The sequence below is a fragment of the Dysidea avara genome, chromosome 9 (assembly GCF_963678975.1).
Source record: "Dysidea avara chromosome 9, odDysAvar1.4, whole genome shotgun sequence".
In the NCBI taxonomy this organism is placed as follows: Eukaryota; Metazoa; Porifera; class Demospongiae; order Dictyoceratida; family Dysideidae; genus Dysidea; species Dysidea avara.
The window spans coordinates 19,962,242-19,987,626 of NC_089280.1; the positions used below are offsets into that span (position 1 = coordinate 19,962,242).

At 40.3% G+C, this 25,385-nt stretch overlaps 5 protein-coding genes across 6 annotated transcripts; 4 read left to right on the plus strand and 1 right to left on the minus strand.

Annotated features, from left to right (window-relative positions):
* Window positions 1-6,354: 6,354 nt before the first annotated feature.
* On the minus strand, window positions 6,355-25,367 carry LOC136267253 (lysine-specific demethylase 8-like). 2 transcript variants are annotated; one of them, XM_066062336.1, is made up of 7 exons: window positions 25,223-25,367; window positions 10,208-10,918; window positions 8,235-8,367; window positions 8,047-8,097; window positions 7,263-7,430; window positions 6,759-6,848; window positions 6,355-6,671 (listed from the first exon to the last, which is right to left on the minus strand). In XM_066062336.1, exons 2-7 carry the CDS (start codon window positions 10,900-10,902, stop codon window positions 6,507-6,509), a joined length of 1,302 nt encoding a protein of 433 aa, XP_065918408.1. In that variant the 5' UTR covers window positions 10,903-10,918; window positions 25,223-25,367; the 3' UTR covers window positions 6,355-6,506. The 2 variants fall into 2 exon arrangements, with proteins under 2 accessions (XP_065918408.1, XP_065918409.1); XM_066062337.1 differs by having other exon boundaries at window positions 10,208-10,891; window positions 25,223-25,311.
* On the plus strand, window positions 19,135-20,007 carry LOC136267566 (uncharacterized). Its single transcript, XM_066062727.1, has one exon. It carries the CDS (start codon window positions 19,135-19,137, stop codon window positions 20,005-20,007), a length of 873 nt encoding a protein of 290 aa, XP_065918799.1.
* On the plus strand, window positions 20,101-21,303 carry LOC136267567 (uncharacterized). The gene has a single exon (XM_066062728.1). The coding sequence runs from the start codon at window positions 20,101-20,103 to the stop codon at window positions 21,301-21,303; it is 1,203 nt and encodes a 400-aa protein (XP_065918800.1).
* LOC136267568 (uncharacterized) lies at window positions 21,427-23,122 on the plus strand. Its single transcript, XM_066062729.1, has 2 exons — window positions 21,427-21,961; window positions 22,017-23,122. Exons 1-2 carry the CDS (start codon window positions 21,427-21,429, stop codon window positions 23,120-23,122), a joined length of 1,641 nt encoding a protein of 546 aa, XP_065918801.1.
* LOC136267569 (uncharacterized) lies at window positions 23,274-24,626 on the plus strand. The gene has a single exon (XM_066062730.1). It carries the CDS (start codon window positions 23,274-23,276, stop codon window positions 24,624-24,626), a length of 1,353 nt encoding a protein of 450 aa, XP_065918802.1.
* Window positions 25,368-25,385: the final 18 nt, after the last annotated feature.

Sequence of the window (25,385 nt, forward strand, 5' to 3'; positions counted from 1 at the left end):
GTAAAAAGGGGAGATCCAACACATCCGGGTGGAAAACAGTTCCAGGAGTACAATTTCTGGGGAGGTTCAACCAATTTTTCACAAATTTCAATACTGATGACTGTGCTGAAATAATAGAAGACACGGCCGTAAGCCTCTCAACAGCTAAATGAAAATGTAGAACAGAAGACACAAAGTTTTTTAAGATCCATATCTTATATTCTCCCCGAACAGAACACTTATCGATGGATTGTAAAAAACTTTGGTACGACCTTCACTAGAGTACACTTGCACCGTGTGGAATCCTCACACTGTCTCTAATAAGTCCACAGTGGAATCTGTCCAACGATGTGCTGCGCATTGGGCCTGTGGCATAGGCGGCGGAAAGGGGGGGAGGCGCCTGGGGGAGGGGGGGAGCTAGGGGGGCTGAAGCCCCCCTCAGAATGATATCACGCGAAATTATCCATCTTGGAGTGGGGCTGAAAACCGTGATAAGATCGAGATACTCTAATAGAACAGTCACTCTAATAAAGCAATCACAGTATTAGAGCAGTGTGTAGTGAGCTATGTAAGGATTTTTATGTAGTTTATCAGTATAAATTCGTAGCTGGTGAGGTGGGGAGTTATTGTCAGCTGGTTGCGACCTTTTTTTTTGTTGGTCTCACCTTATCAATCCAGAGACAATGTAGTGCTTCAGTTCTTTTTTTTTTTACCATAAGTCTGGATCCACCCCTGGTCAGCCCCCCCCTCATATCAACTACTTCCTCCGCCCCTGGCCTGTGGAGGTTGTTGGTCACCATTACATAAGTGTTAGAATAAATCTTCTAATGCTTGTCTACAAGAGGTAATTACACTGGCCAACACTGTCATCTCGAAGGAATTATTTGAGCATGGCTATGTTTTATGACATCCTAAATGGTAGATACGATTCTTTGAAGCTATCAAATTACTGTAATTTCAATACGTCTTGTACCTGAGCGCATCCTCTCTGTCTTCTATCAATTCTCATAGACACTCTTTCTTTGTCAACACTGTCTTTATGGAACACTCTACCGTGTGATGTATTTGATCTCAGTTTCGCCAAGCTGTGTATAAGCTGTTTTGTTGTAATTAATTTATATGTACATGTTATTATTATTATTTTATTATTATTATTATATATTTGATTAGCAGAGCCCACCTGGGGCATGAAGCTAATTTACAAGTACAATTACAAATATGAATTATAGTATCTGTTCAGCAAAGTTCTGAAACTATCTAATTGATCGGCATGAACAATATCTGAAGGCAATTGGTTCCATTCGGGAATGGTGCGTGGAAAAAAGGAATACTTAAACAGTCTATGGTAGGCTGGTAATGGAGAAACTTCATGTGTGTTCTTTCTTGGTTCTCTGTATTTGTCCCTTCCGTTTTTAGTTTTGTATCTTCTAGGGAAACACCCTTGTACAGGATCTGCCTTTTGGTGTCACCCTACAGTCTCTTTTGACAAATCAAAAAAATAATAATCATTGTCTGCACTACCGTTCATGGTCGTTTAGGGGAGGATTCCACTCTAGATGGCTATTGTTCCATGTTGAATGATCTTGTAGGATGCTTGAGGGTATTGTACTATAAATAAGAAGAGTACCAGGACATAGTAGACTCTTATCTTGATGGATCTTTGAGCTACCGCACAACACCAGTGTCAACCGGAAACCTAGGAAGGCCACGATTCAATATTAGTAGAGATCAATCGTTTCTCTTTCATTGCCTTTTCTTCAGCTGGCTTGTTAGACATTACCTTGACAACGTATTAACGTCACCACGTGCTCTTCCGCATACACAGAAATATGGACAGTGAGCATGCACACTAGAGCAGGTACACAGAATTTTCTGGTAGCTACTGCATACTAATGTACTGTAACGTACATGTGCTTTTTAATACGTAGCTACGTGTTGAGATGTATACATATTAAAGCACACGTACGTATTTAGATGTACATTTTAAAGTGTACATGTTGAGATGTACATAATACGTGTTGAGGTGTACATATATATAGATGTACATTTTAGCTACAATGCAACGTTAAGATATTGTTAGATGTACATTTTAAAGTGTACATGTTGAGATGTACATATGTGTGTGTTGAGATGTACATATGTACGTGTTGAGATGTACGTGTTGAGATGTACATTTTTAGATTGAAAACATGATAAATTTTGTTACTGATAGCTTGCCATACGGCCGCGCCAGACTAAGTCAAGGACTCAAGGTTCCACTGTACACTGCTTGTGTCACAGCACATGATTAGAACATACTTCTACTGCGTGGGTTGGTAAATTTGATGTGATGTATCTTGTTACACACGTCACAGAATCAAATCTTCACACCAATCCCCTAAGTGTACCCAACAACATGGTTAACCAATCCACACCAATGATACATAGCTACCACAAAAGCCTTTCAAGTTTGATCAGTCCATGTACTGTGGTGATACAACAGGTATCTTGTTTTGCCAGTGTTATCAGCTGTTATTGAATCATTTATTCATAGAGTACTCAAATGTTTCTTACCATATATGGCCGTATACTTACATGTTCACCAATACTTAATTCTAAGTGCTAATTGTTAGTGTAGCTGTGACAAATTTATGGGAAGACTCAATGGCTATAAATTAATCAAGAAACAAGAATTGTGGTGTGTAGTCATGAGTCCCTTATAGCTACCTGGGAATGTGTATTACAAAACTGAAGTTGTGTACTTCACACATAACTCATCACATTATAGCACCAAAATTACTTTTTGCAGTTACAGTAATCATTCTCTGCAGATGTGGTATAACAATTTCACACAAACTACCATGTGTGTCCCCCCAAGAAAGGTGCATAATATTAAATTGCCAAATTTGTTTACACATTGTATGTTCAGGTTGGCATGACAACCAGTTATTATGTAGCTAAAGTATACGGCTTGCCAGCTTTTTGACAAAAACAGATACAGAAAGATAGTCACACAAAACTAAGCCATTACAATGAAACAATGTAGTTAAGTAGAGACTTTAATGTATTACTCAGCTAGGGAAAGAATATTATTAAACAAAGCGATTTTTGGTCTGTGTGAATTGGACAACTAAACAACTTCAGGTTTGTCACAGTATACACATTCTGGTCTTGGGGGACACACCACAAATCCTTGTATATATAAACGCCAAATTTACCAACAATTAGCAGACAGACAGAAGTCTTGAAAACATGTATGGATATGGCCATAGTAACATGTATAATAATGATATTAACAGCTGGTCAAATTGGTAAAAAAATTTTTTGAGTATAATCCAACACGAGTAAAACCTGAATGGCTTTAGCCTTATGTGCAATTCACCACTCAGTGAGTTTGCAGCTTTTGTGGCTCATTGTTAAACATATCATGGACGATATTGAGAAGCCATCCCACTAGGGACTTGTGAGAAAACTTGTTAGTATAACAAGAGTCAAATTCTAACTTCAAAACCCTGCTGATGCTGCTGCATTATATTGATCAGCCCACAACATGGTCATCTAATATTCTAGAACAAACAATGCATATTCAGTTCTTCTATGAACTTTAGACTTTTCTTAGTAAATGATGACAATCTGACAACTCTACATGCATGGATATAACTATAACTTCGTTATCACAAGAAACTAGATTGACAGGAATAATAATCTAAACTGAAGCCTTGGTAGAGTATTTGTAGTTCATATGTATTAGGCCACGGATTCATCCCACATAATATATGTGTACTTAACAGCTCAGTTTAATCCCTGCAGAGTAGTATAACTTTTTATCATTTGCAATAATTAACATCATAATTACTATAATCATTCCATCAAAAACATTTGTGTACTGCATATTAATAATAGTAGATCTATCTAATCAGAGTATATAGTTTCATAATTATGTCAAGACTCATTGTCTACATAGATCAATTAAGAAACAAGGAAATGTGGTGAATGCATGGCCACAAAACCCCTCTCAAATCATAGCTTTTTGCACAAATATCTAATATTATGCTTTCTGAGCTCTTACAGAAATGGCTAAATATCAGTGTTTTATCAGTTGCCGACAAATCAGTTAATAATTTTATTTATTGGACAACTATCCCTCTAGGTACTTGCAAGGAGGCTAACAGTAAGCCTGAAGGTAATATGCATGTCCATGAACACTAGTTTAGAATAACTGGCAGTTATATTAAGTGTGTGACTGCTCTATTGGAGTGTTTTACTACTGAAGTGTGTACATGACTACCCAAATTAAAATATTAAGATCATTATTAGATGAGAAAGTGAAAGTACAAATTAAGAAAAAATGAACATGTAAGGTCCTTGGACAACATGTGACCACTAAAGGCTACGATTGTATAGGGCTATATGTATACAGCAGAACATCTCTTAAGGCCACTCCAAATTAATTCTGTTTCCCGTCCTGGACTCACGCATATTTGCATGAGGGCAGGAGGTTCATTTTCATTATTCCATTATAAAATTGGCAGCTTTCCATTATTTGTCTGGCACACAACCATTAAAAGCTGCATTAAAGCATGCTCAAGCTTGTTCCCTCCCTTTTAAGTTGCAAAAATAACACAAACATGAATTTGTGCTGACTTGATAGTACTACTGACATGTGAGCTGACACTGTTAAGATGGCTGAGCCTGTAAAGTATGCAGGAATAACTAGAAAATAATGGAAGAATATGGAATAATAGAGTTGTTGCAGGCAGCTGGTGGACGGGAAACAGAGAATGTATTTGGAGTAGCAAAATAAATTGTGGCATCAAAACCAGATTGGGTAGCTAATTTTTTTTGGCTTACCAATAATGTAAATAAGCTACTTAGTGCATGTACACATACCCATACCCCCTGCTGAAAATTAGCTTTGTTTAAATCTTGGGGAAAAGTTGCTGTATAGATTGGCATTGTTAATTTTTTCATGTTTTTAATATAAATTCTAAGCTGTTTTCAAGCCTTCAAATTGCAAAAATCCTATAGCTTCTGGGGGTTGGACCCTCCCCATGAAATTCTAGTTATACAACAATAGTCATGTTGTTCCCTACTTGGCCCCCCTGTAGGTCAGGTCTAGAATCACCACTGCACATACCTGTAAATTGTGTTGTACCTGCATGGGTTTTGACTTTGTTTCTGTATTACAAGTGATCTTATATTAATTGTACTATTTTCTCAAATTACCAGATCACACTTTTGTAATTACACGTTACTGGCACTCTTGTACTTTCTACATGTATTCATCTCCAACTATTACAGTACTGTCTTAACCAGCCATCTACCAATAGGAATTCTAAGCATAAGTTACCACCACGTAACTCTATCTTGATGTCAGTGTTGATCTTGATGTCAGTGTTGATCTTGATCTCAAATGAGCCTCTAGTAGAGATATCCCATGATCACAAAGGAAGCATGATTACCATCCCAATCATTATCAGTGCAACTGTCATAGTAGTTAGTGTGTATGTGCTTCAAACTTTGTGGTTCATATCTTGTAAGGAAATGTCAATGCTTTCTCACATGAAGTTGATTACTAGTAGATGAATAGATGGAAAGGTGCAGGAGCCAGGTAATTGTCAGCACCCCAAAAGACACATGACACATTTGCTATTGTGGTGTAAAATGGTGGTTATGCAACACAGTGTGTCTAGCCTTAATTGTGTTCAGGCAGACTGTGGCAAATCAAACATTGGAATTTGGCAATTGTTTTAAATTCCTTCCTTAGGATCTTGCAATACTGTAAAAACACTGGCCTATGTAAAGTTGTATTTACAATGCTTAAGCAAACTCAGGTAAATAGTTCATGATAAAACTATAACTAAAAGAATTTAAACACAGAACAGTTGACAGTTTAAACATAGTCAAACTTGGCTCTGTTTTCTTCTATTTTTTGATGTTGTCACTCAACTTTCAGGCATTTCTGTTGCAGTCTTTTTCTCCTATTAACTTGCTAGATGAATGCTGTAGTGACACTGACACTATATACTCAGATGGCAACACTTGATGCTAGTACCCATGCACAGTTTGCCACTTGTTAGCTTACTTTCTGGACAAGACAAATGTCATAGGCGCATAGCAGCCACTTGATACACCAATGCCATGGTGTTGCGCTAACACCATTAACTTGAAGGTGAACCTCAAGCAGTCATTTACCGCTGTCTTTAACTGTTCCTTCACTTGCTTTGCTAGGGGAAATTTTCTGAAGTATTTAAAACCAGCCGACATCAGTTTCTATCATACAAACAATAGTATATACTGCATATTAGGGATCATGGAGGTATGGATTTTTCTGGCAAATTCTCCTCTCAGCTTGGCTACCCATAATAAATTACCTTATCCTGCAGCCTCAGTAAGTAAGTTTAATATTTTTATTATGTACTCTTGATATAACTAACAAAATAAAGTCAACTCACAACCTTACTACAAGTGGATCAGTATATTACATGTATGCAGTAATGCATGTATCATACATATAATACATGATGTGGTTTATACTTCATGGTAGACTATGACCACCACATACTGACAGAGAAACTGGTTTCAAGGGAGCGTACATAGTGCCAACACTTTGGTGGGATGTACAACATTTGTCCTGGTTGTAGGATACACTCCAGGCTAACTGCTTTGGTAAACTGAGGGAACTCTTGCAAATCAGGATTCTCCACATCCACCTATAAGACAACCATGAATGGATCTTAACTTATAGGATGATAATCTAGGCACATACGATATTATGAAATATTCAATAGACATCATACCTGACTAGTATTGGACATGATGCCATCACGAGGATACAAATAACTGGACTGGTCAGCTGAGTATAGTCTAATGTACTTTGACCCTACCACCTACAACAGATAACAACAGATGATACTCATTAGTACAATAGGCCAAGTGACTCACTAGTTTACATTACACAATGCACACTGATGTCATTACAGATTATATTGCCAAACGAAGCAGTCGATACGAAAAACATTATAGCCAGGTGTGTGACATGCTCATACAGAGAGGGTAGACAGAAAGTTGGTGAAAAAGAATTACAGTAGTAAATCGCAATAGACAGTTCACAGAAACACTTCAACAATTTAACACATACTTGCTAGTCACTAGCTGACTGATAAACTGTTAGACATAACCAAAATTTGTAGTAGAAAACTTTTTGTGTTGGTATTGTGGCTTCAAAGGTAGTGTATGATGTACATATCACAAGGACATACTATATCATTGTACAATCTACAATTGTGTGTGACTAGTTGTACTTGTGAGAGAAGGTTGTGTTCAGGATCATAATGTAGTGGAGAGATAGTTCCTGCTGGTCCAAACCAAGCGTTAATCTTCACATCAGGATTATCACTACCATCTTCATCAGTTAGTGTAGTAAGACAACAATAGTCTGGAACTACTATGTCTTCTCTTAGTTGAGGTATCTTGAGGGGCAAATGGAAACACAAAATATAATATTACTGAACTGTAGTATCTGGTTGTTAAGTACATGTAGATATTAAGCGCATATTACCTGTTAAGCATATAGAGAGTCTACCCGTTAATCATGATCGATAAGCGCATGTGGACGAACATGAAGCTCCAACATGACATGGAGCTATACAAGAGAAGAAATGCTAGACATTTGCCATTTGCTAATAGGTATAGCACAAAATTTCACGAAGTACAAAGCCAAAATATCTGCCTTTACTATACTTAACAATCAAAGTAGTCTTCTGTAGTATGCTCCACATGAAGGGTTCAGTGGACCCAAAATATTGGTACATATAATAACTGCAATTCATACCACCCCAAGAGAGTGAATCCATAATGAGGTTTTTTATTAGGCGTATGTGCTTAACAACTATACATGCTAATCACAATATTTTTTTGCGAACTTTTGTTAGATGTATGCACCTAACAACCAGACTCTACAGTATGAGCATAAGAGTGCATACACTAAGAAGAATAGTATGTAACAAAAACTAGCACAATGATGATTTTAAAATTGAAAAAGAATAACATGATTATTTCAAAACGGCAACAAGGTGATCTATTTACCTGATCAAATAATGTGTGTTGTGCCAGGTATCCTACTGGATCTCCAGGTGTCTGTAAAACAAAGAAACTGCAGTAAGGATCATTGAAATGAAAATACCCATACAGCATACAGTAACTAAACGTGTAAAGAGATATAATTCACCACAGCCTTAAAAGGAAGAAAATACTACTACGGATACACTACTTACAGGATTGTCTATATACTTGTCAATGAAGCTAACAATAGTCATCAGTTGTTGAGACCAGTTATCATCAGTGTAACGTGAACCCAACTCCACTGGGACTGTTCTTGGACCAGCTATCTTCCTCAGGTACTCTATACTGATGAGGGAGAATATTATTATATCAAGTGGATAATATTATTTTTATAACTGTTAACAGTTTGTAATCATATACAGCCTGTAAAAACACATTAAGCTAAGTTCATCTTTGATCAAATCAACACCTCTATTACAGTAGTACAAAAAATTAGAAATGTAGGGATCATAGAAATAATATCACCTGTATCTGCAGCTATACTAGTGGACATTTAATTCCTATAAATAGACTGAAACAGGGATAAAATGTCCGATAGCATAACTGCAGATACAGATGACCTCCCTTGTTTCACTGCTTGATCCCTATATACTCAAATATAAAATTGTAATTTTACGTTGCACTTATTATCTTACTTGTCTTGTAATAACATAATTCATTAGCTACTGGTGAACCATCACATACCATATCAAAAGGAAAGAATGTTAGGCCAAGAGTTCATAATGTAAAGAGAGAGGAAAGTGTCATACTCCAGTATAGCCTGTATAAACTATATTTTGAAGATATGATATATCTATAGTCACTTTCAATGTGTTAGTTGGTCAGGTCTCTACGTACGAGTGCTATATGAAAAATAAAGCACAAGGGGCGCGGCTGAGTGTTTTATTTTCATATAGCACAAGCAAGGCTATGCTTTAAATGATTTATGGAACTTTCTAGTCGTGTAGCTTCACCATACACTAGGACTCGTAATTAACATGCGTTGCACGAACTATTAGCAGCCTGAATGCACACAAACTAGTTTAACAAAGTAACACACGTGCAGTTCACCATAGTTTGGCATGGAAGACATTCATCGCGTATTTTGGCAGGTTTTGCTCGCAACCCACAATCGATTCTATTGTGAGTCACATGGCAAAATATTTTCGTGATATCTCCAGGACTTGCCCATTTACATTAACAAATGTAACAGCAACATTACCTTCTCCCACCCATCATCGAAGCATTTAGGTATGTCTATAAAAGCAATCCAGTGGTAGAACTTGTATTGGCTGGGGTGATTGATCACTCAGTGCGGCGAGGCTATCAGCCTTCACCGGTGTGGGTGATTAGTCGTAATGGCATGAGCCCCAAAGGCTATTAGCCTGCACTAAGGCACGTGGGCAACTGTGCTTTACTGCTCACAAAGAGTGCTTTATTGCACTGCAAAGAGTGCTTTATTGAACGAATAAAGCACTCTTTGCGGTGCAATAAAGCACTCTTTGTGGTCATGAAACACTGTTGGCTGGCTGAGAGTGTACTTTGTGAAATTTAAAGTAAACCTTTTCCTTTGATCTCGTCCACACAAAGTTCTATAATCTACATTAAGTTTCGAGACCCTTGTAGTTATGGCTTCAATAAGCAGTCCACTGATGACAATGTCAACACTCCTTAACACTGTATGTGTTGACATGATATCCTAAAGAAATCAAAGTTTTACTGTATTACTTCAAAATACCCATTTGTACAGGCTATACTGAAGTAGGACACTCTCCTCTCTTTTTATATTACCAACTCTTGGTTAACATATTATTAATTGCACAACTGAATGCGTGCCCCAACTATCAAACACCGAAATGCTAAAAGGTACATCTCAGGTTGAAGCAGTCAGTGAAGTCAATCAGTTCGTCAGATAGTAGAAAATTTAGTTTTAAAAGTTTGGCAGGGAATTCTACAGGAAGTAACCGGGAATGCTCTAAATTGGTATGTCTCTGGTGAAAATTTCATACACATGCTCCAGAAACTTACCATAGCTAGTTACAATGGCTTGAAATCTTTAACACTGTTTACCTCACAACACCACTACTGATGTACAATTTTAAAAATCCACATTTTCAAAAATCTAGTCACAATTATAGTCAGTTACCTCCATTTGGTAGATGCAGGCCAGTGGTCCATACAGTCCAATAGTATCACAGGATGATGTTTTGTCATGTAATTTAATAGGAAATCATTAAGTGATGGTGACCTGACCTTCTCAATTATATTATTAACTGATACAACATCTCTGCTGTCATGTGAGTCTAGTCTAGGTCTTTTAGCCTGACCACTATCATCTTCTCTGCTCTGGTCTATATCAAGTGTTTGTAGACTCTGTTTTTTGTCAGCTGAAGATGTACTAGTACTATTATTATTATTGAAGGATATTTCACTACTAACTACAGTTGCTAGTTCTTGTATACAATTGTCAAGTATAGGACAACCCATGAGGATTGCCTTATCCAATTCCAACATGGCCTGGGTTAAATTTCCATCACTAACGTGACACAGTGATATTAGTAATGAGGAATGTGAATACAGACACCTCCATATTACTGGTACATCCTTCCAGTCACCAGTGTGCAACTGTTCCCATACAATATCTTGTATGATTGATAATTGTGGCATTGCTGTGGTGAACTGTTTCACTAGACATGATGACCAGCCAGTCTGTAGTTTGGTCATTATAGTGTCGGCATATGCATGAGTGAAGTTATTGTCAATATCTGACAAAGTTTGTTGGATGACACCAGACTTGTTCCATTGCTCCAAAATCTTATCAACATGTTCCCTGGTGGCCATAAAGAAAAGGTAATCCCTACAAGGGCATATATAGACAATATATCACCCAATACATAACATGTCCCATTAGAGGTTAAATTAGTATGTCACTTTTACCATCACTTAGTTTTAAATACGTGTATTTCATAATGACTACAGCTTTATTACAAAGGATTAATGGACACGTTGTAATATCAGAAACACACAGCAGTGTTGTATGTGGACAAAGAAGATGGCATGCCACTCCACTGTGTTACTAACAAGAACAATAACTTGATTTTTATGCATACATAGCTCCATGTCACCACTGAAAATTGCTTCCTTGAAACTACAAACAATATTTTGATGACTCAACTATCATTTAATGATGAAGACAGTTACAATTATGCAATAGCAGTATATAAGTTTAGGAAGCTGCACCTGTAGCCTCAGGATAAGGAATCATGTGATGAGGAACGAGTGGGATTGTGTTCCCGTGTAAGTGTTGGCAGCTGTCCTCCTCCAAGAGTGAAGGGCGCCGACTCAATGAAGTGTCAATGAGCTTCAGGCCGAGGGTGGCTGGTTTAAAGGTCAAGCCAGCCCACCCAACATATTTGTGAGCCATATGCAATAAAGCCTGCAACTGTTGTGATGTGCTCAAAGCTTTTGAAGGATGCTCCTAGCATACTTTTCTTTTTCAATCCTGTTTGCACGACACTCAAAGAGGGAACAGGAAAATTCACATTGCATGGCTGGACCTGAAAAATGCATTTGGGTTAGTGCCAACTAGCATCTCCTGCGATCAACAGAAGCTTAAATAGAACAACATTATACCAACTTGATTGTGCAGGTAAAGAATAGGGAAACATCATATGAATGACATATATTGTGAGAAAGCAAGGATGTTCGCTCAGCACAACTCTGTTTGACCTAGCACTAAAGCAGTTGATAGACAGTGTCAACAAGGATGGCTATAACTTCACCCAAGATGAAGTATCACCCAAAATGAAGTAGCTGTGCTGGCATATGCAGACGGCCTCTGTATTATAGCAGAAACCCCCAAACACCTACAAGAGATGCTTGACTGGGCACAATACTTTGCAGTCTGTCCCACGACACTTTATGGAATGAATACCCCTCACAAGTTTGTGAAGCCAAAGATAGGTTAAGTCTTAAGGATCATGCTGCCAACAAAAGGGTGGGCCCAGAATATTGACAACTGGCATGGCTAAGAAGGCATTTCAGTTTCCTAGAAGGACTAACACACCTTACTTTTACACAATTGAAGAGCAGGAGGCCTGGGGTTGCCAAACATTGAGGATGAGCTCGATGTTGCCTGGGCTCCACAAGTTTTCAAATATCTTGTTAGTAAGGACTAAACAGTTGTGGCTATGGTTACACACAGAATAAGTGACACCAGAGGCCAGAACCAACACAAGAAGTCCTTGGTACGCACTGCTAAGGAAACATTGTTAGATTAAACAACTTACGACAAATCACAAAGTTTTTAAACCCAGGTGTGCGCTTTGGCCGGCTGTGGGTGCACACCTGGTTTACTGAAATTGTTTTCTGAAAGTGTGTGTGTGTGTTTGTCTCCGTTGAGTAAAACCATTAAATGGTAAAAGCAGCCTGTATGCAAGAAGTAAAAAGCTAAATGAAGTCTATATTAAACTTTTGTAAAGGTTAACTGTGATTTCTTTTCGGTGGTCTCCTTAGGTGTGGCGGTGACTCTCTACAGGCTTTGTGAACTACCTTCCCTCTGATGTATGACTGAAGAACAATGGTACAGGCCTCATAGACTAGCTGGAATAGCCTAGATATCACTTTGAATTGAAGGGGGATTCCCGGTAGTTATGTGAATAAAATTTAAAGGCAGTTTGTAACTCTGTCAAAAGAAATTGCACGATAGACAAACTATAAAACAATTAAGAAGATACATACCTCTGTGCATAATAATTTCAGTCATTGTTGTACCTAAAAGTATTCACCAGAACATTTTTGTACCCAAAACTTGTTTATTTACAAATTGCTACTTTGATGTGTGAGAATATTATGTTATCCATCCATGTAGGTAAACAATGATAACTCAGAACAGAGTGTATCCACCATACATGATTGTGTAAATCTGTCAACTTTGGATTTTCAAATGATATAATGTGTCACTAACTTTCATGGCAGTCAATTTGCGAGTAGTGGTCAGAGAGTACTATAGTTATGTTGTGCCTCATTGTAGTCATGTATTTACCAGTTGTGCCGAATGCTCACCCAGACTGGGAGGAACATCAGATTAGTCATGATTTCCAAATCATTGCACAGTTTAGTGAGAGGGTGTTACCATAGACTAGGTGTAAAATTACTTTCACAGATGAGGAGGTCAAATTAAAAGTTGCACCATCACTTAAGAGAAAACCATGACTGCATCCCCCATTACTACAGGACCAGTGGCTTGCTGAGTCGCTGACTAAGTTTCCCGACCAGTAGAAAAGCTTTAGTTCAGCAGCAAAACACCCTGGCAGTAACAGCTGGATCTCAGATGGCAAATACATTTTCTTCTCAGAGTACTGCTTTCCCAATTTAACCTTCTCTCAACTTGTACAGTGCTCAAACGGTTCAAGCAACTTCGAGGTACCATCAACTGCAGACGGTATGGGGGTCACCTAGAAACACTGACCAACGCACCATTCAATGGGGTTTATCTGAACCCGATATGGAGATGATTTCAAACGGTGAAGACAAGCAATTCCTAGATATGGGAGTAGTTTTCTTAGAGCAACAAGTCCTGGGTGACCCAGAGCATATTTGGTTGCAGTCAACCAGAAGGTTATTGTGGTTGGAACTTGGAAGCAGAACAGGTAAAAGGTGGTGCAGTGATGTTAATGCCCTATGAATCGATGAATTTATGTAGGTTTCTGTTTCCCTAGAATTCTATTTACAGGTGAAAAAGTTGTGAGATGCAAGGTGGTTGCCAAGAAATGGCTGTAGAATGTTTTATTGCTAGAATCTTCCACTAAAACTACTCTAAACAGTCTATTATTTTATTAACTGTCCCACTAGGACCTACATAGAAAGCCAGTGATATTGATAAACTAGCCAGCATAGATAAGTTATATAAACTAGCTAAAGATTCAACTATTATTTAATAATGATGTTTACAAAGTATGCAATGACAGTATATAAGTTTAGGAAGCTGCACCTGTAGCCTCAGGATAAGGAGTCATGTGATGAGGAATGAGTGGGATTGTCCCCATGTAAGCGTTGGCAGCTGTTCTCCTCCAAGAGTGAAGGGTGCCGACTCAACGAAGTGTCACTGGGCTTCAGGCTGAGGGTGACACATTTGACTGGTTAAAGGTCAAGCCAGCCTACCCAGCATATTTGTGAGCCATATGTAATAAGGCCTGCAACTGTTGTGATGGCTCTATGACTAGGTGCAACATAGGCTAGGATGGTAACTCTTCTATCCCAATCAAAGTTGCAGAGCTTTGTTCCCTATTAGACTCCTTCAAGTCACAGAAAAATAAAATGTAATAACTAGAGACCAACTTGCCTACACAGCACTATATATAAACTTTGTACTGCCTGTATTGCAAAGAGGATCACATCCTGGGCTATAAAAATGGGAAGTGGATGCCATCAGCTATGTCCAAAAACGTTTGAAGGATGCTCCAAGCATACTTTTCTTCTTCAATCCTGTATGCAAGACACTCAAAGAAAGATAGGAAAATTTACATTGTATGGCTGGACCGAAAAAATGCATTTGGGGTAGTGCCAACTTGCCGTCTTCTGTGATCAATAGAAGAGCTGGGCTTAAATGGAATGACATTACACTAACTCAACTATGCAGGTAAGAATAGGGAAACATCATACGAATGGCATACATTGTGAGAAAGGGGTAAAGCAAGGATGTCCGCTCAGCCCAATTCTGCTTGACCTAAAACTAGAACAGTTGATACACAGTGTCAACAAGGAGGGCTATAACTTCACCCAAGGTGAAGTAGCTGTGCTGGCATATGCAGGTGACCTCTGCTTTATAGCAGATACCCCCAACCACCTACAAGAGATGCTTGACTGGGCACAAGAGTTTGCAATCTGGACAGGGCTGCAGTTCAAGGCATCCAAATGCACAACCTCAAGTATAAACTGTGCCCCACGACACTTTGTGGAAAACAACCATTTTCACATTAGGGTGATGGGTTGCCCACTATGAGGATCATTAGCACTATTTGGGATGCCAACTTGGTGTTGGTGCCAGTGTCGCTGGGTTTCCAGCTGAGAGTGGCACGTTTGGCTGGTTTAAAGGTCAAGCCAGCCCACCCAATGAGCCATATGCAAAAGGGTCTGCAACTTGACAAAAAGCAAGTTGTCTGCATAGGCTAGGATGGTAACTTCAGCCTGTAGAGCTTTGGTCTCTATTTGACTCCTTCAAGTCATGGAACAGTGCAACAAGAGGACACAGAACAAGACAGTGGCAAACTAGGAGGAGAGGAAACAACAGGAGATGAGTCGCTGACTAAGTTTCCCGACCAGTAGAAAAGCTTTAGTTCAGCAGCAAAACACCCTGGCAGTAACAGCTGGATCTCAGATGGCAAATACATTTTCTTCTCAGAGTACTGCTTTCCCAATTTAACCTTCTCTCAACTTGTACAGTGCTCAAACGGTTCAAGCAACTTCGAGGTACCATCAACTGCGGACGGTATGGGGGTCACCTAGAAACACTGACCAACGCACCATTCAATGGGGTTTATCTGAACCCGATATGGAGATGATTTCAAACGGTGAAGACAAGCAATTCCTAGAGATATGGGAGTAGTTTTCTTAGAGCAACAAGTCCTCACAGAGACACGGACAATACGAAGGAAAGAAGAGACTTCAGTTATAGATAGAGAGAGACAACCGTAACTCAGGTATGAATGACAGTAGACCAGCTGTACAAACAGCAAACAGATAGGATTGACAATAGGGGTGATGGTAGGACAGATACTGATGAAACACCAGGTAGCAGAATATCTGGACAACAGCGCTACATCCAACAGATCAAACAGCTACAGGTCCAGTATCGACAGAATGCTAAGAACTGCATCGAAGAGAGGGAAGTTTTCAAGATACCTCTTGACCAATTTCACCACCAGATGGCAATGCGGACACTCACAAAGAAGGAGACCAACCAGGAGGCCTGACAGGGAAGTAATCTCACAGGTAAGACGGTTGCTGGCCAGGTCTGCACCTGGCCCAGATGGGTTAACCTATCAGAACTGGAAGGCCCTGGACTCAAAAGCAGGACTACGGACACTAATACTCAATGTGTGTAGAAAAGCCAAGAAGATACCAGACAGCTGGAAGACAGTACAACAGTACTGGCTTAAAAGAACAAATGATTTGCCTACAGAACACCATATACAAACTTTGTGCTGCCTGTATTACAAAGAGGATCACATCTTGGGCTATAGAAGTGCGGAAGTGGATGCCATCAGCTATGCCCAAAAACTTTTGAAGGATGCTCCAAGCATACTTTTCTTCTTCAATCCTGTATGCAAGACAATTGAAGAAGGCGTAAGAAAATTTACATTGCATGGCTGGACGTGGAAAATGCATTAGGGTTGTCAACTAGCTATCTCCTGCAATCAACAGAAGAATTGAGCTTACATTACACCAACTGACTATGCAGGTAAGGATAGGGTAACACCACACAAATGACATTGGGTGATCACTCAGCCCAATTCTGTTTGACCAGGCACTAGAACAATTGATAGGCAGTGTCAACAGAGAGAGCTACAACTCCATTCAAGGTGTAGTAGCTGTACAGGCATATGTAGATGACCTCTGCTTCATAGCAGAAAGTCCCAAGTGCTTATAAGAAATTCTTGACTGTGCACAATAGTTGCAGGACTGCAGTTTAAGGCATTTAAATGTGTAACCCAAAGTGTAAACAGCCATGCCTTACAACACATTGTGGAAAACAACTTTCATTTCAATAGCAAGGAGTTATCCACCCTGAATTATGAATGTCACTTACCGTTACCTGGGATACCCATTAGCAGAAATGCAGTGACTACTCTATTAGGGAGTTTTGTCGTAATTCAACTTGCATCTCCAGTATAGTTGTAGATCTAACTTCAGTATACAGTGGATCCTTGAGTGGTGGTTCATTATGGTATGTCTGCTTAATTAAATCCTTAGAAATGCTAAGCGTGTTCATATGGCTTTCGGCGACAATCGTGGTCATGTGTGGTAAATACCTATCGCCCAAAGATTTTCTTAACGTGATTCATACCACCAATGAATTTATTACCACTTATGATGCATTTTGTAGTCTTCTAATGGATCATGGTATAGTAAGCTACTGTAGCATGATCGTTTACCTTCAATTAACTGAAATCCACAAAATTACTATAATAAAACTATCTAATAGAGCGTTCAAGTTTGACCGAATTTCTGCTAATGCAACTTAGATACAACCCCAGGGCTGAAGCGATATACTATAACAGGAGAGCAGTAGCTGAAAGAAACCAGGCAATTTTGATAGCCTTCTCATGAATTGGCAAAAACTGAATGCCCTACACTGATTCATGAAGCCGAAACTAGACTACCTTACAGACCATGCTGCCCATGAAAGGGGCCACGAATCTAGACAATCAAGTATGAATTAGGTTTCCTAGAATGACTAGCATGCCTTACTTTTACACCTACTGGTGAGATGGTGGTCTTCGGTTACCTTAGAATCAGAACATTTATCAGGCCTCAACTATTTCTGTAAGCAAGACATCTACACTGGCTCAGTTGAACAGTACGGGGATGCACTGGTGACATTACCTATGAAAAAGGAGTAAAGGAAAAAGTTCGCTCAGTCCCACTCTGGCAACTAGTGAGAGCTTGAGCTTGGGATGCAAAAACTGGAGGTATCCAGATTGCTATATATATTTCTGTTCTTTTGTTTGTCTTACTACTAGAAGGCTGTCAGATTCTTCTTCAAATGGTATCGCCACATCTACCACCACTATCTTATTCTTCTCCCTTTGACCACAACCAGGTTAAGCCCCGGATCACCTGACTTCACTTGGATTACTTGTCTTAAACATTTGAGGATTTCTCCTTGCCTATTGTTGATTAATCCCACTGATAGGTGGCAATAGTTTCAACACGCGAGATTGAGTTTCTGGGTGTCCCGCAACTACCTTGAAGACGCTTTGACCAGACGTTTAACCATTGTGCAAAGATGGGAGGTCAACTCTCGCCTTACTGGCAAAGCGGTAGAGAGAAATGTACTTGCCATCTGGAGTCTAGCTATTGCTGCTAGGATGTTTTGCCAATGAGCTAAAGTTATCACATGCAGACAATGGTTGGTCTATACAGAAAATGCATTCTTCATAAGTACATACCACATTTTGACAATCACCTATAATAGTAGACATTTTTATACTGAAAGGTTGCAAGGCAGCATTAAAGTACTAAGTTGGCCACTTAAACCATAACCGATACTGATCTGAAATCAAAAATGGCCGATACTGATAAAAATATTGCATTCCTAATGAGTACATCAGTTCCAGCTACAAACATTTTTTGTTCTTATCAACAACACCTTATCGGAAACTATCTACAAACAGTCTCATCTACAAACAGTCTCATCTACAAACAGTCTCATCTACAAACAGCCTTAATTACACCACATTTTAATAAAACTTTGACAAATTCTTCTACATAATTGTTCAAAATTAAACCCACAATCAAAAACAAAACGCATTAATCCTTTGCTTTGATCACTTGATTTCATATTTAAGAGCATTGATCGTCAACCATAAAAAGTTAGTAAATTCTCTTGTTGCTGTTTACTTTCAAAAAGTCACTTTTGCAGAGATTTTGATCACTTGTAAAACCCTTTGATCACTTGATCTTAGTTGTGTCAGATGGTATTGTTTCAAACTGTTGCACAGAGATGCTCACAAAGCTATTTGTGTCAAACAAGGCTAAAAAGATCAAAAGAGGAGGCATATAGCACTTCACAGATGTGATAGTATAAAACTGTAGAAATACAGCATGACACTTCAGAGGTGTGTGTCCTGAAGATATGAACATCACCTATTTAGTAACTCTTATTCTTTTGTGTATGCTCACGTGTATGTTTGTATGTTGGGCATTATTAAGAACTGTAGTGAACACGTGTTATACTTTCCCTCTCGCTCCGGCTCTCTGACGCGAATTCGATGCTGTAACCAGGATTGTACGCCTTACAGGTAACCACTATATCCGTCATCTGGTGCTGTGACAAAACAACGAGTTAAGATGGATGATACCCAACGTCTTCGCGTTAAACGACGGAGTTGCAAGGCTAGCATCACGAAGCTACTGGCGAAAGTTGAAGATGCAACATCGTGCGAACTAAGCACTATCAATCTAGAAGTAGTCACCGATTCACGAAGGCTTGCCGTCGCTACCACTCTTGCCCAACTTAAGACAAAGAAGGATGCTATCAGCAAACTGAACGATGATATCTCCGAAGCTATCCAGAATGTAGAAACAGAACTCACTGATGCAGATATCTACATAGCAGAGCTGGAAGAAAAGATAGCAGTCCTAGAAGAATTTATCAAGAAGGCTTACCAGCCCCCAGTAACTCAAAGAGCTGTTTCCCATACCCTGACATCCCACCCACCCTTGGTGGCTACAACACCATCTCAGATGCCAGAGACCAAAGTGGTGAAGAAACCAATTCACTCAGCAGCTACTGACTTAGAACATGTGAGTGCTGACAGTGGTAATCTACCTATTCACACATCTACACCTGCCAGAGACCCACCACTTACTTTCAGTAGGCTTCCCAAATTAACACTACCAACATTCAATGGGAACCCCTTACAATGGCAGCCATTTTGGGACTCATTTACAGCTGGAGTGGATTCTAATCCTAATCTGACACATGCCCAAAAGTTTGCATACCTACGTGCACAACTAGAAGGAGACGCATCTCACGTAACTGCTGGATTCCCACTCACAGACAACAACTATCTGCCTGCTGTTACACTACTCCAAGAAAGATTTGGTCAGCGATACAATATAATAGATGCACATTTGGAAGCTCTATTACATGTGACACCACCTATAAACACCCTGAACAGTTTACAATCATTTCATGACACTATCCAGAGTCATAGATGATCACTGCTAGCACTGGGAAAATCTTCAGACTCTTATGCTACTCTCCTAATCCCAGCCATTCTAAGTAAATTGCCATCTGAAACCAGGGCACGTATGACCCGTGACCATTATAACACCGAATGGGCCCTAGATGAATTAATGGGAAGTATCCTCAAGGAGATACGTATTTTTGAAGCTATACAACACTCAAACAGAAAGACCACTCACACGCCAACTACTAGCTCCTTTCATATGGCCGCCAACAGAGCAACACGTGATAGACCAAAGAAAGACCTTACTTGTGTATTCTGTAAGGGGATGCATAAACCTCATTTATGTACAACTGTTTCATCTCCCACGGAACGTCTAGCCATCATTAAGAACGCAGGTCTGTGTTTCAATTGTCTTGCCCACCATAAGGTGTCCCAATGCGCATCAAAGTTTACATGCAGAGAGTGCCATAAGAAACATCACACGAGTCTCTGCCATGCCTTCACTGCAAGTGTCGAACCACCGCCACAGACACTACCTGCTCACACAACTACCGTCTCAAATCAGACAGGTCCTCAGACTCAGACAGTTCCTCAGAACACAGCCACCACTGCAGCTCACACAACTACAACTCACAACGAAGATACAGCTGCTACCTCCACATCACTTACTGCTTTCTCCAAAAGTGTGTGCTTGCTGAAGACAGCTATTGCAAATGTATTGGCCAGCCAAACTACTGTAGAAGGCCACATCTTATTTGATGAAGGTGCCCAGCGTTCCTTTATCACACAAGAACTCGCCAACCAGTTACAACTTCAGCCAACTCACCATGAGAATATCTCAGTCTTGCCCTTTGGTGAACAAGTGTCAACTCCCAGAAGATTAGCTAGAGCAACTGTGCTTATCCAGACATTGAACAAGGGCCACATACCCATATCAGTATTGATCGTACCAAAGCTTGCAGCTCCTATCCGCAACAGCATCCGTGCCCATCTCGATAAGCTTCCTTACCTTCAAGAATTGCCACAAGCCCACCCAGTGACTAGCGACGAGAATTTTCACATCTCCATTTTAATTGGAGCTGACTATTACTGGCAGTTTATACAAGATAGAATAGTACGTGGGGATGGACCAACAGCTGTTAAATCGAGACTAGGGTATCTCCTATCTGGTCCATTGCCCTCCACCAAGTCAGCTTATGTCACCTGCTCACAAGTTCTAGCCTTTTCCTGTGTCACTGAAGATACAGACTGTCACCAGTTCTGGACAGTGGAATCTATGGGCACTACACCGGTGAAGCAAAACACTGATACAGAGTTCTTATAGCAATACATTGATAACAATATCACTGTGCAACCAGATGGCACATATTGCCTCAAGTTTCCCTGGAAACCCAGCCACCCTGCCTTACCATCCAATTACACTGTCTGTGCTAAACGCACCAGATCCATGATCTACCAATTAGCCAAGACTCCCCACCTACTCAGAGTTTACAGTAACATTATTGAAGAGCAGGAAAGGAAAGGATTCATTGAGAGAATTGATGACAATGCCAGATCCCCATCGGTACACTACATTCCGCACTATCCTGTAAAAAAGGAGTCATCAACTACACCGATCCGAATCGTTTATGACTGCAGCTGTAAGCAGTCACCAAGCTCTCCCAGTCTGAATGATTGCCTCAACCCGGGTCCTCCATTCCTCAATGACCTTTGTACAATTCTATTACGTTTCCGTCAACACAATTTCGCATTCTCAGCAGACATTGAAAAGGCATTCCTACATGTACACCTCAATGAAGTAGACAGAGATTTTACACGCTTCCTTTGGCTATCCAACCCAACTGATCCTACTAGCCCATTTGTGACTTTCCATTTCAGGGTTGTAAATGCCGTAATAAGCTATCACTTACATCAGAATGACTCAGCAACTTCTAGAGATCTCCTTCGAAATATCTATGTTGACAATGTGGTGTCAGGTTCCTGTAAGTACTGAAGAAGCTGCCCTAACCTACTTTAAACAATCCAGATCTGTTCTAGGCAGTGCCAATTTCAATCTACGTTCTTGGGCCTCCAACAGCAAACAGTTGAACAGTGTGGCACAATCACACAGTGTAGTTGACACTAAAAACCCAGTCAAAGTACTTGGTTTGTGGTGGGACACCCACTCTGACACAATCTGTGCCTCACCTAATCCTGATGTTACAGTGTTTACCTTTACAGCAACAAAGCGAGAAGTCTTGAAATGGATCTCAAGTATCTTTGACCCTCTGGGACTAATAACACCTGTCACCATCACTGCTAAACTATTCCTTCAGCAGCTATGGCAACTAGAACTGAAATGGGACAATCAGCTAACTGAAGAACTATGTAAGACCTGGTACAAGATTGCCACAGAGATCACCCAAGCCACAGTGATGCCATTTCCACGTCAGTGCACTGTGATGCCAGATACAGCCACACTTCACATATTTGCAGACGCCAGTCCACAGGCTTATGGCGCTGTCGCGTACCTTGTTCAAGGAACACAATCAGCAATACTCATGTCGAAGGCAAGAACTGCTCCCCTCAAGCAACACACCCTACCTAGGCTTGAGTTGATGGCTGCTGTACTTGGTGCCAGAATATATGTCTTCATTTCAACGTCCATCTGCACTACAGATATCTTTTTCTGGTCAGACAGCCAGATTGTTCTTTCATGGCTCACTAGTAAGAAAACCCTCAAGCCTTTTGTCAGCAATCATGTCAGTGAAATTAGATTAGTTTCAACAGAGTGGAGATACTGTCCATCAGCTGATAACCCAGCTGATCTGCTTACCCGAGGTGTATCCTTTGATCAGTTCAACTCATCCACAAAATGGAGACACAGTCCTACATGGCTGAGTTCACCATCCAAATGGCCAACATGGCCACATGCAGAAATTCTACTTGTACAAGCAGATGCAGATGAGGAGGTTGATACGCCAGCAGTTGACACCACTAAATCACCTAGCATTGGGTTACATTACCTCATTGACCTTACAACATTCAGTAAGTTAAGCAAACTACTACCTGTTACCGCCTATGTGTATCGATTTATCCACAACACTAGACAGCCTAGTTCTTCACAACAAACAGGACCATTAACAGTGTCTGAACTTACATGAGCCAATTTGAAATGGATACAGGATGTCCAACACTCCGTTTTCCTCAAAGAAATAGCCAACATACAGTCAGGCCACAACTGTTTGCCACTAGTAAGACAATTGAGATTATTCATTGATGACAATTTGCTGCGTTGTGGAGGACGTATTCACAATGCCTCCCCTATCCGAACTGGCTAAATTCCCCTACTTACTGCCAGCACATCATTACTTCACCACTCTTGTCATTCGGAGCATTCATATCACTCAACTTCACAGTGGAGTAAGTGCAACATTGACTGCCTTACAACAAAGCTACTGGGTACCTTCTGCCCGTCAACGAATTAAATCCATCATCCACAAATGTGTGGTATGTAGGAAGTCTAGTGGAAAGCCCTACACCATTCCCGACCCTCCTCCACTTGTTCAATCCAGAGTAACCTACACTAATCCTTTCAACATCACTGGAGTAGATTTTACTGGAGCCCTGTACGTCCGCTCCACTGAAGGAGAACGAAAGGTTTACCTTTGCCTGTTTACCTGCGCTGCATGCAGAGCAGTGCACCTAGAATTGGTCAATGACCTCACAGTAGAATGCTTTCTGCAAGCCTTCTGCAGATTTGCTGGACGAAGATCCCTCCCAAGGCTTCTACTATCAGATAATGGCTCCACCTTTCTGGCAGTAGCAGAAGAAGTGAAGACACTACTCTCATCCACTGAATTGACTGAAGCCCTCGCACATAAGAGTGTAGAATGGAAGTTCATACCCAAACGAGCCCCATGGTTTGGCGGCTTTTGGGAGCGCCTCATAGGCCTAACTAAGTCCACTCTAAAGAAGACGTTGGGAAGAACACACGCCACATTAGAGAGTCTTCAAACCATCATCGTAGAGGTGGAGGCACTCCTAAACGATCGTCCATTAACCTATGTCTCATCTGACATCAAAGATCTGAATCCAATAACACCCTCACAATTACTTCATGGCAGGAGAATTGTCAAACTACCTCACATAAATGTACAAGAAGATGAGATTCATGATCCTGATTTTACAACTGGTGCCTCTGAGATCAGACACAGAGCCAAGAAACAGGCTCTCATACTGAAGCATTTTGCAACCCGATGGAATCATGAATATCTCACAACACTACGGGAGACCCACACAGTAACTGGTAATAATCATCAAGCAGTTAAGGTTGGTGATGTCGTTCTCATCCATGATGATACTGCACGAGTGAACTGGAGAATGGCAGTAATCGAATCAGTCAACAAAGGAGCGGATGGAATGATCCGATCTGCTGATATCCGCACCTCGACTGGCCGGACTAATCGCCCCATTGCTCGCCTGTATCCACTGGAGCTAACAGACGACACAACAGCAAACATCTCAACAGATGATGGACCAGAACAGTCAACGACCGACAATCCAATCCGTCGACCAACCCGTGAAGCAGCCAAGCGAGGACAGCAAGTGGTGAAACAATGGATTGCTTCCCTACGTGGCCCCCCGGAGGATGTCCCAAAGATATGAATATCACCTATTTAGTAACTCTTATTCTTTTGTGTATGCTCACGTGTATGCTTGTATGTTGGGTATTATTAAGAACTGTAGTGAACACGTGTTATACTTTCCCTCTCGCTCCGGCTCTCTGACGCGAATTCAATGCTGTAACCAGGATTGTACGCCTTACAGGTAACCACTATATCCGTCAGTGTGATCAGGCATGATATTTCATGCTGATATCGCGGATTGCACATCTGTGGTCACCAATGTCTATGGTGTCACGTGAAAATGGGCCAATGAGAACGAAATTTGAATTGAAGTCTTCACATTTGATTGGCTATTTGGTCGAATCCAAAAAAAATTTATGACAACGGATGTGCAATCCACGATAAACAAAAGGCGATGTCTAGCACTTCTAAAGCCGTAAAAAAGGTGGTATACATATGCAAAAAAGAAAAAAAATCGGCGGCAATTAGTGCTTTACAAAGGTGCGATGTAACACGGGTCACACGGAGGACATGCAGTTTATTGTAGTGTAGTACAAACGCCAACTACGCTACATTAAAAAGATCACTATTACCACACACACACCTATACTCTTACAAATCACTATATCACCTTACCTGTTACATTATCGAGGTCGCTATCCAGTTTTAAGCAAAAACAATCTGGGAGGTTTATTAAAACCCACATGTACAAAATTTTGTGGCAGTTGACAGTAGATATTCAAAAGTTTACAGAAATAACCTGAGAAAAACGTACACCAAACGTATTCTGTGGTAAAAA